At 37.3% G+C, this 20,376-nt stretch overlaps 1 protein-coding gene across 1 annotated transcript; it reads right to left on the reverse strand.

Annotated features, from left to right (window-relative positions):
- Nucleotides 1-150: 150 nt before the first annotated feature.
- Nucleotides 151-20,367, reverse strand: LOC117333608 (EF-hand calcium-binding domain-containing protein 5-like). The gene is given in 22 exon segments (XM_033892990.1): nt 151-966; nt 1,333-1,393; nt 1,395-1,436; nt 1,823-2,049; nt 3,318-3,568; nt 4,915-5,168; nt 5,479-5,613; nt 6,421-6,514; nt 6,943-7,115; nt 7,394-7,522; nt 8,216-8,367; nt 10,667-10,823; nt 10,922-11,118; nt 11,419-11,526; nt 12,830-13,558; nt 15,206-15,304; nt 15,655-15,754; nt 16,344-16,499; nt 17,489-17,626; nt 18,135-18,291; nt 18,924-19,536; nt 20,248-20,367. Coding segments are annotated over 21 exon segments (4,161 nt in total). The 5' UTR covers nt 19,529-19,536; nt 20,248-20,367; the 3' UTR covers nt 151-769.
- Nucleotides 20,368-20,376: the final 9 nt, after the last annotated feature.

Raw genomic sequence — 20,376 nt, forward strand, 5'->3', positions numbered from 1 at the left:
CTTACTACATTTTCCATCTTTAACCTTCAAATGTCTTAACTTTTAATTCCAGCAATAAATTCCCCCAAATATTTTTCATTGTTTGTCATTAAACACAATTCATCCCCTGGTTGTAACATTTCTCTCCTTGCAATTCAATTTTGTTCCCTTCCCAAACTTTCCCCTTTTCACTTCACTGGAATGTATTTCTATAATCATACAGTTATCAAACACCAACTATCACAGTGTAAACAAAGTGTTTTCTAGTATTGTTACAGTACAGTATAGTATTCATATCAGTGTAAATCCACTTTTAACTGACTATACCCTAAAATCACAATTTGACATCACAGAAACTTGTAAACAAATGAAAATTAACTTTTATATTTTGTCATCATCAATAAATTTTATCATCACAGATACTAATGACAAGTTATAAAGTAACAAATATTAATTTCTTCACATACAAGTACCTTGTCATCACAATTAACAAAGGACACCGACAAGTCTTTATCTTATTGACAGGTAAACAAGATCTCCTAAACATCATTATGTCGCTGACAGGACAGTTATATTTGTCAGTATCTTCTACATTTCCTGTCACAGGATAAACATTTGTCCTACCATATAGCATAGACAATTACATTTCAAGTCGCATTAGTGATTTCCACACCCAATTTATAGCGATGGTATGAGTACGTTCTTAATGACCTCCACACCTTATATGGCTGTGACCACACTAGGTCCTACTCTACAGTCTACACAAGCTGTGCTAGTTTGTCCACGATGCTCACGTCTCTGTTTGGGGTTCTGGTGCTGGTTCAGATCCTTTTGACTCCTCCTGCCCTGACGGAATAATGGCTCCTTCATCAGAATTCTTCCTCATCTTGAGTGTATGCTCGATTAGGGAGATACAGACGAATACCCAGTTGTACATATTCTGGGCGGGGATGGAGCCAAACTTGGCCACTTCACCGTGGGGAACATCTGAAGGGAAAAACAAGAAGTCAGCTCTCTCAACAAACAACATGTCAGAACCAAACTCCAAAATATAATAAATACTGACAATTCCCCATCTGTACAAGCTCCATTGACTTGGACAGAAAACAGCAATGAATTTAATCTGTATTATAATGAAATAGTCCTAGACTAATATTTTCTATTCCCAACCCCCATTCAATGGTTGAAATTATACATTTTGGGCATATAAATTCTGTGTTTGATTCTATACATAGCTCAAAAAATAGACTGTGTTTGGATTGGTAAAACATAATCCAGCAACATATATTTCTGTCTTACAGCAAGAATCGGCAAATCATACAATACAAAATGTATCCAGTATTTCCACGTTACCTTTGAGGAAGACTTCAATCTTGTCTGGTGCAATAAGTTCCTGGTTTTCAGTAGATGTAGGGATCATAATGCTCTATCTTTTGTAGAAGATCACCGTTGATTAACTGAAACAGATATAAGGCAAATTCACTGATTGTATACTGTAATCTACTTAGTGTTGTAGGCTTTATTTTCCCTCCAAGAAAAAACTGCAACTGCATGAAACACTGCTCGCTTAACAGATTAAATACTTTGTTTTTACTTCAAATAAGACATATTTTCCATATCCTATTTCAACAGGGGTCTGACTTTTGACATCCACCATTATAAACAATTCCAAAACCCGTACACCAGGGACATTTAGCGATCACACACTGAATTTAACCTTTCCTATATAATCCATGTTGTGTTTGGATATACAATGTACATAGCAATTTAAATCATACAGAAACAGAGTATACAGACATTCACAGTCTATATCATTAATCTTCCCAAACAGATATGTCCTTACCCCTTTGAGTTCTCCCCAGTTGTCCAGCTCCCCAGAGACGACCTTCTCGTAGTAGAATATTGCACACACTGCTCTCACAATGTCATTGATAATCTTAGGTGGATCATTATAGCTTCGAAGCTCGGCGAAACCCTTGGCATCAATCTTGGACACGTTTTCTCGGAGTTCCATCAACATGAGGCGGTCAAACATGATGTCCATCCTGTTGTCATCGTCCTTCTCGGCCTCTGTTAGAAAACAATGAGATGTGTTTAATATTGTGGGATCATTTACAGTGCAGGTACCTCCATAGCCATATCTGATGAAAAATGTTTTAATATGAAAAACAACCCTATGTATTTCTTTCTGTACATCAGGCTAAATAATCATAGGTATAAACACAGTGTACTTACCAAGCAATAGACCCAAGTCTGGTAACAACCCTGTCTATCGCAGTTCAGTGAAAATTCAAACAAATTTAATTATATTATTCTTTAATAAGTCTATTTCCTTCTTTGAGTCAAAGTGAATGTGCTTCCCCTTGTTTTATTAAAGGATAAATATATACATAAAGTTCCATTGGAAATTGTATTGAAGCTTGGACAACTATACAGTTCTATCTGAAAGTAGTGAAACATGTCGACATGGACTTTAGATACTGATTCGTGTTTCTAAATGTCTGATAAATGTATTCATTGTCAAAGAGTCACAGGAAATAAATTTCAAATCTACTTATGTCCTCATCAACAGACTAATGATTCCTTATTGAATAAGTATAGCTGGGTTGTAAGAATCAATGTAATAACCTTGGAAAACTTTGATATAGAATTGTACCTTACACCAAAACTTTGATATAGAATTGTACCTAACACCAAAACTTTGATATAGAATTGTACCTAACACCAAAACTTTGATATAGAATTGTACCTAACACCAAAACTTTGATATAGAATTGTACCTAACACCAAAACTTTGATATAGAATCGTACCTAACACCAAAACTTTGATATAGAATTGTACCTAACACCAAAACTTTGATATAGAATTGTACTTAACACCAAAACTTTGATATAGAATTGTACCTAACACCAAAACTTTGATATAGAATTGTACCTAACACCAAAACTTTGATATAGAATTGTACCTAACACCAAAACTTTGATATAGAATCGCACCCGACACCAAAACTTTGATATAGAATCATACCTAACACCAAAACGTTGATATAGAATTGTACTTAACACCAAAACTTTGATATAGAATTGTACCTAACACCAAAACTTTGATATAGAATCGCACCCGACACCAAAACTTTGATATAGAATTGTACCTAACACCAAAACGTTGATATAGAATTGTACCTAACACCAAAACGTTGATATAGAATTGTGCCTTACACCAAGACTTTGATATAAAATTGTACCTAACACCAAAACTTTGATATAGAATCATACCTAACACCAAAACTTCGATATAGAATCATACCTGACACCAAAAGTTTGATAGAGAAACATACCTAACACCATAAGTTTATCGTCGCCGGCCGATTCCCGTGTGATTTCCTTATGGGCCTGTTGTAACAACCTCAGCATCCTTTGTACCTCCTTGTTTTCGTGGGTGGGGAGGTGTTTAAGCTCTCCAATACTGATGTCCACAACTGCCACTGCCTTCCCCCCATCATTACGTAGGGGAAAACCAAGATGGCGCTGACCGTAGGCATCGGCCGATACACTCTCACTGTTATCCACACACTTAAATAGGTAATCCCTGAAACAGAATTTCACTTTTATAGTTATAATACAACATAATTTTGTAAACAATCTAAATACCACAGTAATGACACATAACAGTATAAATATGATCCACAGGAAACATGTAAACCTTAACATAAAAAACCTCTTGTATTTCAATCAAAAGGTGCATGCAATCTTTAATGTCATCTGTTAAATCAGTATTTTACTGGAAATTGAAAGAAGAGATTTTATAAAGTCTTTGACAAAGTTTGATCTGTATTCCTCTGTTGGCCTTAATACACACTGCCTTCAACCTTTTGCACAAGGCCCTGACAGACCTTATCCACACTGTCTAAACTTTTGCACACCCATACCTGTTGCACACAGCACTAACCTATTGCACACCCATACCTGTTGCACACAGCACTAACCTATTGCACACCCATACCTGTTGCACACAGCACTAACCTATTGCACACCCATACCTGTTGCACACAGCACTAACTTATTGCACACCCATACCTGTTGCACACAGCACTAACTTATTGCACACCCATACCTGTTGCACACAGCACTAACCTATTGCACACCCATACCTGTTGCACACAGCACCAACTTATTGCACACCTCCCTTACCCGTTGCACACAGCACTAACTTATTGCACACTCATACCTGTTGCACACAGCACTAACCTATTGCACACTCATACCTGTTGCACACAGCACTAACTTATTGCACACCCATACCTGTTGCACACAGCACTAACTTATTGCACACCTCCCTTACCTGTTGCACACAACTCTAACTTATTGCACACCCATACCTGTTGCACACAGCACTAACTTATTGCACATCCATACCTGTTGCACACAGCACCAACTTATTGCACACCTCCCTTACCTGTTGCACACAGCACTAACCTATTGCACACCCATACCTGTTGCACACAGCACTAACTTATTGCACATCCATACCTGTTGCACACAGCACCAACTTATTGCACACCTCCCTTACCTGTTGCACACAGCACTAACTTATTGCACACCTCCCTTACCTGTACACACAATCCTAATCTTCTGCACACCTCCGTAACTGTTTAAATCTGCCAAAGTATTTTGCGGACCTCCCTTACCTTTTGCACACTGCCCTTGCCCATTATGCACCTTCCTAACCTTTTGCAGTCATCTCCCTTTTCTTTTGCACTCCTCTATGTTACCTTTTGCACACATTCCTTACCTGTTGCACACTGCCCTAACCTTTTGCACAGTCAAACCTTCAGTGTTGCACACCTCCCTAACCTGTTGCACACTGCCCTAACCTTTTGCACAGTCAAATCTTCCATGTTGCCCACCTCCTAACTTGTTGCATCTTGCTCTTACCTGAACAAATTATCCTTCCTCTCCAGTCGTGGGGGGTTGGTCATGTTGACAACATTGCCCTTGACATCAGTTGTCATCATCTTCCTGAGGACATAGTCCTTCTCCGTGCCCTCGGGTTCCACCATGTATGTGGTGATCTCGTGGACATGTGGACTCCGTCGGTGGATCCATGACACAGCACTCTCTGTGATCCGCAGTAATTTCTTACTCATGTCGACGTGGTGGTAGGCTATACTGAAGGCTTTGGCTACACCCTGGTAGGAATAGAACAACAGATTGATTTGTGTGACATTTCAGCCTAACAAATATAATCTATACATACCAAACCATACAGGAATCTAGAATACAGACTAGGGTTTTATCTCCTATACTGATGGAGTGTTTAGTTTGAAACACTGTTCAAATTTAGATTTCGTACAAATAAACAATCATGATTGTTGCCCTCTAAGCTTAATTACAGAAAGCTAACACTTATAGGTTGTTAGAAACATTACTGTTTTGATATAAGGATAAAAAAATCTACCAATGTTAAGTGTTATATTTCAGCAGACATTTATAACTTACCTGGAAGAACTGAATCTCGTGAGTGATGAAGATGGTCTTTGTGTGTCGGTCGTTAAGTGTGTCGATACCTAGCAGTCCAAATACACGCTTCCTCTTGTCCATCAGAGGCACCACAATGAACGACCCCTCACGGTCCTGGAAGAAACAACAAAAACATGTCACTGAGCTTAAGAGTTATGGCATTTCTAAATGTCAAATATACAGATCTGTTAAAGGTTTAAATATGAGTCTTTAGATTAAAACTTAAAAAGCAGGCATTACCTCTTTAAATGTTTTTTTTTTTTTCCTTCTTTTTTTTTTTTTTTTTCACTCGGAGCCAAAAGTTTATGACTATCAGCCAAACAAAACTAGCCAAAGTCTATAGTGGTCTCGACTCTCTACAATTCTTACAATTTATACAATACACTACATGTTACATTCTTCATTGCTCACTTTCATTACTATAATTTCTTTATGTACTCGCTTACATGCTCATACATTCAAAAAAGCATGCATACATATGTACATACAAATACACAAATACTCATTCAATGAAACCCACTGTCCGACGCCTATACAGACGCAAAAAAAAAAAAAGACACACAGACATACGACAAACAGACACCATGGCAGACACTGACCGAGTTAAACCCTGTCACTGTTAGATATAAAGACAAACACACAATTCACTGAGAGCCTAATAAAACCCACACCATCATGACAGTCAGATACCCCTGTTCACTTCTGTAAGTGTGAGAGTTCCTAACATTGACAACTAATACGTGTAACAGAGGCTTAGAATGACTGTTTTCATCTGTATTGTATATATCTCACAAGAAATGCAGACGTAAGAGATTTGTGGTTTGCCAAGGGTATAAGGGATAGATTGGGTGTCACATACAAACTTCCTCCCCACCAACATCATTTGATTTGGTCTCCAAGAACACCTGTAGGACTACACACCTCTGGTACTCGGTAGGGGTTCCAGAACTGGATGTTTCCGTGGTTGTACACTCGGGGCACATGGATCGGCTTACCACTCTCAACGGATGAAAAACTGTGACAAGAAAAATCAAAGAGTTGATTGTCAATAATATGAAAACACTGGTCCTCTTACAATTACTGTTAAGCTTTTTTTTCTTTTTTTTTTCAATAAATAAAACTTTTCATCTTACTGACACGTCGAAGCCAAAACAGTGATGAAAATTGTGAAGTGGACTGTAATTTTCTCTCTTGATTTTATTGTATTGTGTGTCTTGTTTGCAATTTTATTCTATCCTCGAAAAATAGCCAAACATCAACCTTACTTAACAGTTATTGTTCTTTACGACAGTATATCATTGAAATTGACTGATAATTAAATCTAAAGGTAATCCAATGACATGCTAGTTAACTGTCCCACGTCCCTGACTGATAATTAAATCTAAAGGTAATCCATCACATGCTGGTTAACTGTCCCACGTCCCTGACTGGGTGTAAACGTACCTGATCCCTTTCATGTCACTAAATAAGATTTTGCCCAGAAGGAAGTCAGAATCGTCCACTGTAGCAGCCACATATCGTAGACAGACCTCTCCACGAGTGGGGTCGAGGATATTACGCTCCAACATGGAGATGTTAGCACTAATCCTCTTACCGCCACCGTGAGCTTCAGCATCCTAGACACCACAAAACCAAAGTAAGATATAAACATAGGCTAAAGGCTGATCTAATACTCCCACATATAAAATGTGGAAATCATTAAAGGGCCATAACTCCCATGTGAATCTTCAAATTAACAAAAAGGGTTTTAATCTTGGTTGATCATACACTTTAGTTTATATCAAACTTAGAAATTGTCCACATCAACATGTCTATGACAAGGATTCAGTTTTTGTCAAACCCAGTTACTTATGAAACCCTGTTCCTTCAGTAACTTTGTAAAATGTTAAATTACCTTATACAGAGCGTTGAAGATGGCTTTATATACTGGCTCCATGCTGGCGCCACCGGTCTCCGCAGCATTCACCACATGTTGTAGCCACTTCTTCCTGGCCTCTCCTCGGATACGCTCAGCGTAAGTCCTCTGTAACAGTTACCGAGATCATGTTAGTGACTTCTTACTTTAGTGAATCTACTTTACCCCATATATTATAGGAACTAAGGAATTGATTCTACATGCGAGTTACAAGGTTAGTAATGATAGACAAAGACAGAGACTGTCTCCCCCAATCACTAACTTATGTAACTATACAGCTGAAAAGGGACTCGGAAACCATCATATTTTCCACTTAAATTAAAAAAAAATATTTCTCTAGGACCCCAGGACCCTGGCCCTCGCTACTTTTCCAGACTCAGACATATTGCTGTGCTAGTTAGACATGTCTATTTCCTTCCTGGTAAAAACAAATGTCTAATATATCCTTGGTGGAAAATCAGTGTGACATGTTACTATTTACAGTGCATTCCACTTAATTGGGTTGTTTATTTGCAGGGGCTTTTACCTGATTAACTGACTTATGCAATAAGCCGAAATGCATGTCGTCATCTTGCATTTGTATATCTAAACTGGAAGTTACATGTATATACTAGTAAAACTGATTTTGTGTTTGTATTTCAGCTTCCCAATTTTACTTGTTTAAATTAATTAACACAAACAGAAAATTCTATCAGTGTTTTGCTGTGTTATTATTTGGTTTGAACAGAGATCACAATATAGGATTGAGATATCTGGTTTTAAGGAGAAGGGGGAAGACACTGACAAGCTTGGACATCTTACCTCGACACTGTTGACGAGGAACTCCACAAAATAATCGAAGCTGTCGGCTCCTGGTAGTTCATCCACAACCAGCAACACAAACTGTCGGAACTCACGCCGACTCAGGCGATTGTCCTGTGAGTACTTAGCTTGTTTTTTCAGGCTCACCTTGGCTGTGAACAGACACAGAACAGTTACAGTACTTACACCCTTCAATATATCTCAGTATTTGTTTTCTACCATTCTCTCTATGTTATTAACTTGTACTCTCTCAAGTTTTTCCTAGTTTTTCAACACATACTATTGCCAGAACCTCTCACAAGGTTCTCCTTATTCTAACCTCACCCCTTTCTAAGACCTGGTTCTCCATATTCTAACCTCACCCCTATCTATGGCCCAGTTCTCCTTATTCTAACCTCACCCCTTTCTATGGCCCAGTTCTCCTTATTCTAACCTCACCCCTTTCTATGGCCTGGTTCTCCTTATTCTAACCTCACCCCTTTCTATAGCCCGGTTCTCCTTATTCTAACCTCACCCCTTTCTATAGCCTGGTTCTCCTTATTCCAACCTCACCCCTTTCTATGGTCCGGTTCTCCTTATTCTAACCTTACCCCTTTCTATGGCCCATTTCTCCTTATTCTAACCTTACCCCTTTCTATGGCCCAGTTCTCCTTATTCCAACCTTACCCCTTTCTATAGCCTGGTTCTCCTTATTCTAACCTTACCCCTATCTATGGCCGGGTTCTCCTTATTCTAACCTCACCCCTTTCTATAGCCTGGCTCTCCTTATTTAAACCTTACCCCTTTCTATGGTCCAGTTCTCCTTATTCTAACCTCACCCCTTTCTATGGCCCATTTCTCCTTATTCTAACCTCACCCCTTTCTATGGCCGGGTTCTCCTTATTCTAACCTCACCCCTTTCTATAGCCTGGTTCTCCTTATTCCAACCTTACCCATATCTATGGCCGTGTTCTCCTTATTCTAACCTTACCCCTTTCTATGGCCCAGTTCTTCTTATTCTAACCTTACCCATATCTATGGCCCAGTTCTCCTTATTCCAACCTCAACCCTTTCTATGGCCCATTTCTCCTTATTCTAACCTCACCCCTTTCTATGGCCCATTTCTCCTTATTCTAACCTCACCCCTTTCTATGGCCCATTTCTCCTTATTCTAACCTCACCCCTTTCTATGGCCTGGTTCTCCTTATTCCAACCTTACCCCTTTCTATAGCCTGGTTCTCCTTATTCTAACCTTACCCCTTTCTATAGCCCAGTTCTCCTTATTCTAACCTTACCCCTTTCTATAGCCCAGTTCTCCTTATTCCAACCTTACCCCTTTCTATGGCCGGGTTCTCCTTATTCTAACCTCACCCCTTTCTATAGCCTGGTTCTCCTTATTCCAACCTTACCCATATCTATGGCCGTGTTCTCCTTATTCTAACCTCACCCCTTTCTATAGCCCAGTTCTCCTTATTCCAACCTCACTCCTTTCTATAGCCAGGCTCTCCTTATTTAAACCTTACCCCTTTCTATGGCCCATTTCTCCTTATTCTAACCTCACCCCTTTCTATGGCCGGGTTCTCCTTATTCTAACCTCACCCCTTTCTATAGCCTGGTTCTCCTTATTCCAACCTTACCCATATCTATGGCCGTGTTCTCCTTATTCTAACCTCACCCCTTTCTATAGCCCAGTTCTCCTTATTCCAACCTTACCCCTTTCTATAGCCTGGTTCTCCTTATTCTAACCTCACCCCTTTCTATGTTCCAGTTCTTCTTATTCTAACCTTACCCCTTTCTATGGCCGGGTTCTCCTTATTCTAACCTTACCCCTTTCTATGGCCTGGTTCTCCTTATTCTAACCTTACCCCTTTCTATGGCCTGGTTCTCCTTATTCTAACCTCACCCCTTTCTATAGCCTGGTCTCCTTATTCTAACCTTACCCCTTTCTATAGCCCAGTTCTCCTTATTCTAACCTTACCCCTTTCTATAGCCCAGTTCTCCTTATTCCAACCTCAACCCTTTCTATGGCCCAGTTCTCCTTATTCTAACCTTACCCCTATCTATGGCCCAGTTCTCCTTATTTTAACCTCACCCCTTTCTATAGCCTGGTTCTCCTTATTCTAACCTTACCCCTTTCTATGGCCCAGTTCTCCTTATTCTAACCTTACCCCTTTCTATGGCCCAGTTCTCCTTATTTTAAACTCACCCCTATCTATGGCCCAGTTCTCCTTATTCTAACCTCACCCCTTTCTATGGCCCAGTTCTCCTTATTATAACCTTACCCCTTTCTATAGCCCAGTTCTCCTTATTCTAACCTTACCCCTTTCTATGGCCCAGTTCTCCTTATTCTAACCTCACCCCTTTCTATGGCCCAGTTCTCCTTATTCTAACCTCACCCCTATCTATGGCCCAGTTCTCCTTATTCTAACCTTACCCCTTTCTATAGCCCAGTTCTCCTTATTATAACCTTACCCCTTTCTATAGCCTGGTTCTCTTGTCCTTCCTTGTATTTCTGCATGACTGTTTCAACCTCGTCCAGATCAAGATAGCCAGCTCCATCATTGTCCCACTTCTCAAACAGGATGTCCATCTGATGTTTACGCTGGGATGACAGTGCCTCTTTACGGGCCTGTAACAAAAACATGCCACAGTAATCACACACCTCATAAACCTGTATACTGCAGCATGATGTATTTGATCACATTAAACTGTTTGACCAAACTTTACCTTCATCAGTCTCTCCATTTTCTCATCTTCTGTCTCCTCGTATCCACCCTTGATAAACTTAGCGAGAGTCTCAAATGTAGCCTTTTCCACGGGATCTTCTCCGAGGAATGTCTCCGTCAGATGGACAAACTGTGATACATTCAGTGAGTTCTCATCAAACGCTGAGGCACCAGAGGTCTTACTGATGTGGGTCATTGCTGAAAAAATCACACTTCAGTAGGTTTTTTGCCTTATTTAAGTTATTTAAGCAACAAATGGCTTACTTGCTTATATATCGATTTAAAAAAAAAAAGGATTTGATATAAGAATTGCTAAAAAAGCAAATAAGAAAAATCTATCATGGTAATACTAACATTACCGCTGAACAATCAAACACTGTATTACATTTCATCAGTCAGTCTAACAATAAGCTTGTTTACAGCAGCCATATAAGTGAGCTTACAAACTTTACAATATTATCTACTCCATCAGGAAGTTTCTAGTATGTGGACTGGTACCTGTCTTTTCCCGACTAAACGTTGTGCCCAAAGCGAATGTGACAGATGTATTCTCAGCCGTGGCGGTCTTAGGTGGGTCTGTCTCTGGCACTGTTTCGGGCACTGCCTCTGTAATGCAGGTCAGAATCACAAAGGTCAAAGGTTAAATATGACTCGACAAATGTATTTCTATTAATAACATCCATAATTAAAGTCATTATACATTTTTAATTAACATCTAATTTGGATAAATTAAATGACTCGACAAATGTATTTCTATTAATAACATCCATAATTAAAGTCATTATACATTTTTAATTAACATCTAATTTGGATAAATTAAATTATGTTAACCACATTTTCTTTTCCCTGTAATTTTCTAACAATACCTTCAGTAAATTAGATTGTTCAGTAAAAGTTCAATCATTGAACATGATGCACTTGTAATAAGAAATTATTCAAATTAAATGTTAGATAAACCTATGTATCACAGAGAATATGGTAATTTCATTTCAAAAACTAATACAAAGTAGCTTTGTATTTCCTTTATTTACATTTATTAAGTAAGGTAAAAATTTGGCATGCAATATTATATGACTGTACCGTAGTATATGTGTAACGATTACAGAACAAACAACAATAACATGTAAAAGTGTAGTAAATATGAAAGCTTGTCCATGTCAATTTTTTTAATCAAGCGAAAAAAAAAATTGAGGTAAAGCATGAGGACAATTTGTAAAGTGCTGATATTTTCAGACTAAGGCACAGATATGATCTGGACAAATTTCTTTTCCTTCCAAAAATCTGGAATGCCCCTGTCAAACATCTAATGTCCCCCCCCCCCCCCCCCCCCCCCCCCCCCCCCCCCCCTAACCATAGTCATAGTGACAATGACCTTGACCAAGAAACCCTATAATTTTAACCTGTCAGAGATATATTCCTCAAAGTATGGAGCTGCCAGAGCACTGACAAGTGGGGTATATATAAGATGGAAGGAGAAGAAAACTATAGACACACCCAGTTTAACCAGCAGGCGACTAATTAGGTGTAGACCTATTTGACAGGTTTAAGCATTGTTATATGCATTTAAAGTACAGACATTGACATGGAGAGACTTTCATTATGTAAATGGCATGCTGGAAACAGTGAATTCAAACAACTTACAACGATTTGTGATGAAGTGATCAGATAGAATCCTTATACATATCATACTTACAAAACAAATCTGTGATTTGGGAGCTGAGGATTATAATCAAGTGGGTGTGTGCATAAGCTCATTAGTGAAATAATGGTCTTGTTTTATGATGAATTAGCTTAAGGAGAATGCATTACACAGGGGAGGTATATAAAGCAGGATTTATCTGTAGTAACATTTGTTAGACCAGTACTAGATGTTAGAATGAGATGGTCACCCTCAGCCCATGATCACTACCTTCTTTAGGGGAAGTCTCCTCTCCTTCCTTCTCACCAGCCTCTTCAGCTTTTCCTTCCTCTTTCTTTTCTGTTGCTTCTTCCTCTGCCTTTTCTGTTGTTCCCTCCTCTGGTTTATCTGCGGTACCTTCCTCTGTCTGTTCAGTTGTTACTTCCTCCGTCTTTTCAGTTGTTACTTCCTCTGTCTTTTCTGCTGGTGTTTCCTCCTTTTTCTCTATTTCCTGGTTGTCTGTCTCTGTTTTTGTCTGTCCGTCTGTTACTGTTTCTTCTGTCTTTTTCTGCTCTGTTTTTTCCTCTACCTTTTCTTCTTGGATGTCAGCAGGTTTTTCTTCTGATTGTTCAACTTTCTCCTCTGGTTTTTCATCTTGCTTCTCTTGTTTTGTCTCTGATTTTTCTTCATCTACCTTGACCTCCTCTTGCTTGACCTCTTCCTGTTGTGCCTCCCCATCAGCTGGCTTCTCTCCTTCAGTTGGCTTCTCTCCCTCAGTCGGTTTCTCCCCCTCGGTTGGTTTCTCTACCTCTGTCGGTTTCTCTCCCTCAGTCGGTTTCTCTCCCTCAGTCGGTTTCTCTCCCTCAGTCGGTTTCTCTCCCTCGGTCGGTTTCTCTCCCTCAGTCGGTTTCTCCCCCTCAGTTGGAGCCTCGGTCTCCGCCGTACCTTCCTCCTTGGGTTTGTCTCCCTCTGTAGCTTCAGCTCCGTCAGTAGTGCTCTGTTGTTGTACGACCTCCTTGTCTATCAGATTTATTGGTAACAAAGCAAAAATCAACAAAGGTAAGGTGCAACACAAGCAAAAAGAAACTTCTGTTAGGCCAGTCCAGTCAGTCATTACAGAGTAATTAAGATCTACAGCTATTGGTAACAGCTTCCTTTGTTTATAAACTATTGGTAACAGCTTCCTTTGTCTATAAACTATTGGTAACAGCTTCCTTTGTCTATAAACTAATTGGTAACAGCTTCCTTTGTCTATAAACTAATTGGTAACAGCTTCCCTTGTCTATAAACTATCGGTAACAGCTTCCTTTGTCTATAAACTATTGGTAACAGCTTTCTTTGTCTATAAACTATCGGTAACAGCTTCATTTGTCTATAAACTATCGGTAACAGCTTCTTTTGTCTATAAACTATCGGTAACAGCTTCCTTTGTCTATAAACTATTGGTAACAACTTCCTTTGTCTATAAACTATCGGTAACAGCTTCCTTTGTCTATAAACTATCGGTAACAGCTTCCTTTGTCTATAAACTATTGGTAACAACTTCCTTTGTCTATAAACTATTGGTAACAGCTTCTTTTGTCTATAAACTATTGGTAACAGCTTCCCTTGTCTATAAACTATCGGTAACAGCTTCTTTTGTCTATAAACTATTGGTAACAGCTTCCCTTGTCTATAAACTATCGGTAACAGCTTCCTTTGTCTATAAACTATCGGTAACAGCTTCCTTTGTCTATAAACTATTGGTAACAGCTTCTTTTGTCTATAAACTATTGGCAACAGCTTTCTTTGCTTATAAAGATATTTCAAGATGGTTTTTATTTGTTTGAAGAGTTCTGATAATAATTATCTTGCCATCCATTTTGTTGCAGTGTCTAATGAGGAGTAGATTATTGATTAACATCCTAAATAACTCTAATCTGGCTTCTTAATTGTCTGCAGAATTTAGACAAATGATCAATATTTCATTTTCAGTCCCATTGAGATATGTTATGAAAAACTGTCTTTTCTAGGATAGTATATATGTATCATATCAAATAGTCTTGATCTACAACTATGTTACTGAGTTGACTAGTAATGATGAGTTAATGTCTGGATCATTGTTCGATCTAAGCTGACTTGAATCAAATAAACTTAATCCTACTCCCAGGCAAAAGGCTGAATGGTTGAATTTTTTCCTTAATGTTCACATTTTATTAAAAGAAATATCATAATAGATCTCGATCTGACTGAAAAGGCTTAACAAGATCTTGTAACATGGCAAAATAAACATTTCATGCAATAAAAAATAACCATAAACATTGAAGCATGCAAGAACAGGTAATAATATGTGTGCATCATCATCCAGAGTAATCGTCAAATGTGCTGTTCATGCCTCGTCATAAATACATTACATATGTCACAGATTGTGTAGAAAATATCAGTGACGTTTAATATCAAACATTTCAACAATAGACCAGGCAATAATTTCTACTTACTTGTCTTTTTGATTGGACTATTAATAAATTACTAAAATGTCTTTTATTTCAATAAAAAGTAGCGTGAAATAAATTGCTATAAATTCTTATGTATCCATTATGACATTATCTGTATATACTCATCAAAACTTAACGATATGATAGGATTTAGGATTTAGGATTTAGGATACAGTTAAAGTGAACTCTGTACCTTCTGTTTTCTGTTGAGTCTCTGGCTTTGTCTCTTCCTTCTTCTCAAATTCATCATCCTCAAAATAGTCGACCACCTCATCCACCTCGGCCACTGGCCCTGAAACAAAACAAACAAAAGTATATTTCTATTTTACATTTTTTGGGAGTAGTCTGTATCATTTAAACCCACAAAAGGAAATCAAGAACAGCACTATATCAGTAATTTTAAATACAGCAGAGGAGATTGATAAATAACTGAGAAAGTTACTGACTTAGATGTATAGATAAAACACTAGAATAGAATCAAGGCAAGGTAGTGAGAATTCACATAATAAAAATAAACTACAAAGATAGATGGTATTGAGAATCAGTTAGGTGTAGTCCAGAGTATGGCATCATTACAATCAACACATCTTTATAGTCATAAAAACATACATAATTACAATCAACACATCCATATAAACATACATCTCCTCGGATTCCTCAGGTTCCTCTTTATATCCTCCTTCAGAGTGTCCCAATAGGATTCAAACAGACTCAGAATTCTGTGTCTGTCCAGTAGTCCGATCTACAACAATAAAATCAGTATTACATATTAGTGTATGTGTGTATCAACAAATTCTATAAAACTGTAACTGTATTGATCTTTTTGAGGAATAAAACTAGAGTGTCAAGTTAACCATGTGACTATTATATAAACATGTAATCTGATTGGTTCATAAAACCTTAGTGTGTCTACATTTTCACCTCCAAACATGAATTCAAAGTCATGAAAAAAAAGAAAGAAAAATGAAAAAAAAAAAAAGAAAAGAAAAAAGATATAGCACTTCATTCAGTCATACATCTACTTTTCTTGGTTGTTCCCAGCGAAGTAGGCTTGTTATGATGCTGGTTTTGTTTGATTCTACTATGGATTTTAATAATATCAACTGATGATTATCAAAAGTGGGGTTCAGTAGTCACAGTATATTCACTGAGTGATGTTCTTTATGTTTCCTGGTCAAGTGTTGTAATGCAGATTCCAGATATCTATTTGGTCAAAGTAAAATAACAGATACCATTGGTTATTTAACTTAAGTATTTATTGGTCATAGTAACATAACAGTGACCACTGGCTATTTACTTTCGGACTGGTCACTGGTAAAGTCTGTACTTACTCCACTGTGGTCACATGTGATGAAGAGGTTGGTAAGAAGTATACGTCGTGCCTCACGACTAGCAGCCGCTCTATGAGAAGTTGCACACTTGGATAGATGTGTCATGAATTCATCAAAAATGTCTTTACTCAGCTCTTCTACAAACATCCCCATGTACTGTAAAGAGATAAGTACTGGTATAAGTCCTGGATAAACTACTTTGGGTAATACATAGAGGTTACACAACGAGTGGTTGTTGGATATGGAATTTATTTCACACGAGTAAGTTATTTTCTAAAAGTTACAAAGGACACGAGCTTTAGAGAGTGTTTTTTGCAACTTTTAAAAAATAACTTACGAGTGTGAAATAAATTCCATATCCAACAATTTCGAGTCGTGTGACCTGTTTCTACCACAATAATATCGGCTTGAATCAAAAGGAAACGCAGGGAGTCCTATATATATACATTAATCTGGGTAATACACTGATATATATCATATCAAAACCCTTTATACTGGCTTATACTCTCTCAGTCCTATATACATGTATATACACTACTCTGGGTAATACACTGATATATATCATATCAAAACCCTTTATACTGGCTTATACTCTCTCAGTCCTATATAAATATATACAGTGTGTATATATATATAAATAGATGGCAATGTATGTAAACAATATATAATATGCCATATAACAGCTAGCAAATGTTCATTGTATAAAAAGAATTGTTACAGTAGTTTTTTTTAATGTTATTGCTTTGGGTCCATAAAAAATACAGCAAAATTAGGTCAATTTATGTAATGAAAAAACTCTTTATTTGATATGAAGTATCATCAAAAGTTTGTAATACAAACAAATTGTTTTGAATAATGCAAAAAAAATATTTAAATAAAAAACCTACAAATATTTCATTTTATGGTGTATTTTTTCTTCTATGCCATATCATATGATCTACACAGAAATATTCTTTGGTTTAATACTATGAACAACAAAAATATTACACCTATATATGGGTGGGCTTATTACCAGGCATACACATATTTTCATATATAAAGCATACATACCAATGTCATATCTTACAAAGACAATAACTAATGAATACACTGAATTTTATGATTAAGTTTTCAACAATTAAAGGTTTGTCTATAAGGACACATACTCTAGCGAACTCCTTAACAGTCAGTGACTTCCCAGTCTCATCTGTTGGCTCTAGTGCATGGCTCAACTTGGCAGCATTTTGTAACTCTTCTGGGAAAGTTTCAGCAATTTCAACAAAGGACCGTAAAGCATTCTGGACCTGATCAAAATATAAGGAAAATGAGGATAGCAATGTAGGAAAATGAGGATAGCAATGTAGGAAAATGAGGATAGCAATGTGTCTAGAAGTTTGTGAGAACATGTATTGTAGAATTTATAATTGAAAATGAACATTGATATGGACAAAAAAATAATCGCATATTATTAAGGTACATTTGCTAAATCTTTTATCTTTAAGTTTAATTCTTAATGGTTCATTTTTTTTGTAGTTTTGCCAAATATTGCAAACAAAAAGGACAAATGGTACATTTTTTACAGAAATTTTGAAATGGATGTTACTTCCATTTTTTTAAAAGTGTTTTTATTTTGTTTTTAGTTTTTCCAGTTCTCCTTGAACTTAACTAAATGGTTCATATAACCCCTTGAAAACAACTTACCTGGTGTAGAGTATAAACTTGGGTTATAACAGTCCTCAAATATCTTAACTTATATCACTTCCTCGGGACAATATAGAGTCAGAAAAAGCCAACTTGAGTTAAATGACTTACGATAGACAGTTCTACTCGGCCATCCGGTTGGATATTCCAGCTGCAGAACTGTTCCATGAAAGCTCCTTCCCTTCGCTCCCTTTCTTGTTGTTTGAGAAGTTCCAGTCGGTCTCTCTCTTCTCTCCTCCTCTTTGCCTCAGCCTTAATTCTTGCCAATCTTAAAAGTCAATGTCAATTGTTTCATGACAATTTTTTCCCAATTTTTTTATTTTAAATTTATTTCCACAAACTATGATCACATTTCCTTCCATTTAGATTTTTGTAAGATATAATAGGATACAACATTTTTTTTCTGGGACAGCAAAGAAAAGGAATTATTAAGTAGAGTTTTTGAAAACAAAAACCTGACTCGTCATAAGACATTAAAAACATTTTGATTTTGGTGTTAAACCCAAAATTTCTTATTAAATCAGCCAGATTTCATGAATATATGTAATATGATTCAATGAGGAAACATAAACATCATTAGTTAATGATTTTGGTCTAGGAAATGCTGCTAATGTCCGTATCTGCTCAGAGTAACCATATTGACAAAGGTGCTTTAAAATCAGAATCATAGGAATAAAACTGTTTTTCTTGACCTAATGTTGTCTCTGTGGTACATGTATGCCTGTATCTCTGGCCTTTACAAAAGATGAATTGCCATTATATGACACTGGTTGTTTGTGAGAACATTAAACCCCGAACAAACAATTAATATTGTGGAAAGATAAACAGATGTAGGAACCCCCCTCCCCAGATAGCCATGAACAGCTTTCAATGTTGAATAGCTACATGTGCACTACATACCTGTTGTCCTCAATGTTAAACAGCTGTTTCTTGAGATCATCAGCCACCTCCCTCAGGCCTCTTACATATGGTGATGCCTCTGAGAGGTTACAATATCTAGGATTATTCCTCATCAGGTACTGAGCTAAGAAGTTAATGGGATTAAAATTTGGTGCCATATCTTGCTCTTCTGCTAGTCCTCTATTGTCTGCCTCGTTAAGTAATTTCTCCACTCCCAGAATCAGGGTTGGTAACACTTTATCTACCAAGTATGCCCTAACTTCTAATGTTGCCTCATTGTTATTAAGCCATTCTTTAGCAAGAACTTCAATGGGGATTTTTCTGGCAACTTTCTTAGCATCATCTCTTGAGAGTCTAACATTCTGTTTCTTTTCGTTCCGTATAACCACTAATTTTTCCATCATGTTCTGTTCGTGAAGTCTCTTCCACCTTCTGACAGCACTTCTGACAACAGGTTTTGAGTAATCCCCAGAGTTTGGTGTGCCTGGTGTTTTTCTCCCTGTAGCACTCCCATTGCGATTCTGATTATCCTTCCCTGCTGATAAAGTCACTCTCTTTTTTGGACTGCTTGGAGTGCTCGGCTTCACAGCTAAGGTGTCCGCCATGTTTCAAACTGAATGAGAAAATAAGTACATACATTATTTCATGAGAACCTGATGCATTTTACGTGACGTTGAAAATAAGGACATTTTTGGATGAGAGATCCAAATCTTAATTCGAAATGAGGAACTAAATCTAATGTGCTCCGTATCCTTATTTGCATTTTACTATTATTTCTCTCAGTTAAAGTTACATACATTTTACATGCATAAAATTCATCCCTGATTAATTTCCTGATCATGCAACGAGCACTGATTTAGGTAATTTCAGACGTTGTGTTTAGCGGATCTAACTACATGTTATTACATTTTATTATTGTAAAACTAATTGGTCACCCATCAGTAATTGTTTACACATAATGGCATTGACAATGATAAAGTAATTAAAGCCAAAGATTGACAATACATATTATATGTCATATATTTACAATCATGTATCCGTTGGTCTGTTTATAGTGCCAATGAAACTGATCATCAATGTTGCAATCTATAAAGTTATGATAGGTCGATAGTATATGTAACGACCGATAACAATATGACAGTCCGTGATAAGCACAACTAATATAGGTAGGTTCTATTGACATGGCTAAAGAGACTTATATGTATATGCATGCTACTGAGTGTGGCAGCAAGCACCTTGCTCAAAATAACAGGTCATGAAACGTCAAAATCGAAGTTAATAAATAGCAAATCATTGCCACGACGATTTATTCTTTCCGACTTACTTTTATGTTAACTTTCAATTTATCCTGATTTGACGGAAATCACGAGACAAATATCCAGTTTGTGACGTTCACATCAGGAAAATGTTGCTATTCCGCCATTCGTTGCTAAGACGAAATCTTGGTCAGTTG

Source organism: Pecten maximus, chromosome 8, assembly GCF_902652985.1.
Source record: "Pecten maximus chromosome 8, xPecMax1.1, whole genome shotgun sequence".
In the NCBI taxonomy this organism is placed as follows: Eukaryota; Metazoa; Mollusca; class Bivalvia; order Pectinida; family Pectinidae; genus Pecten; species Pecten maximus.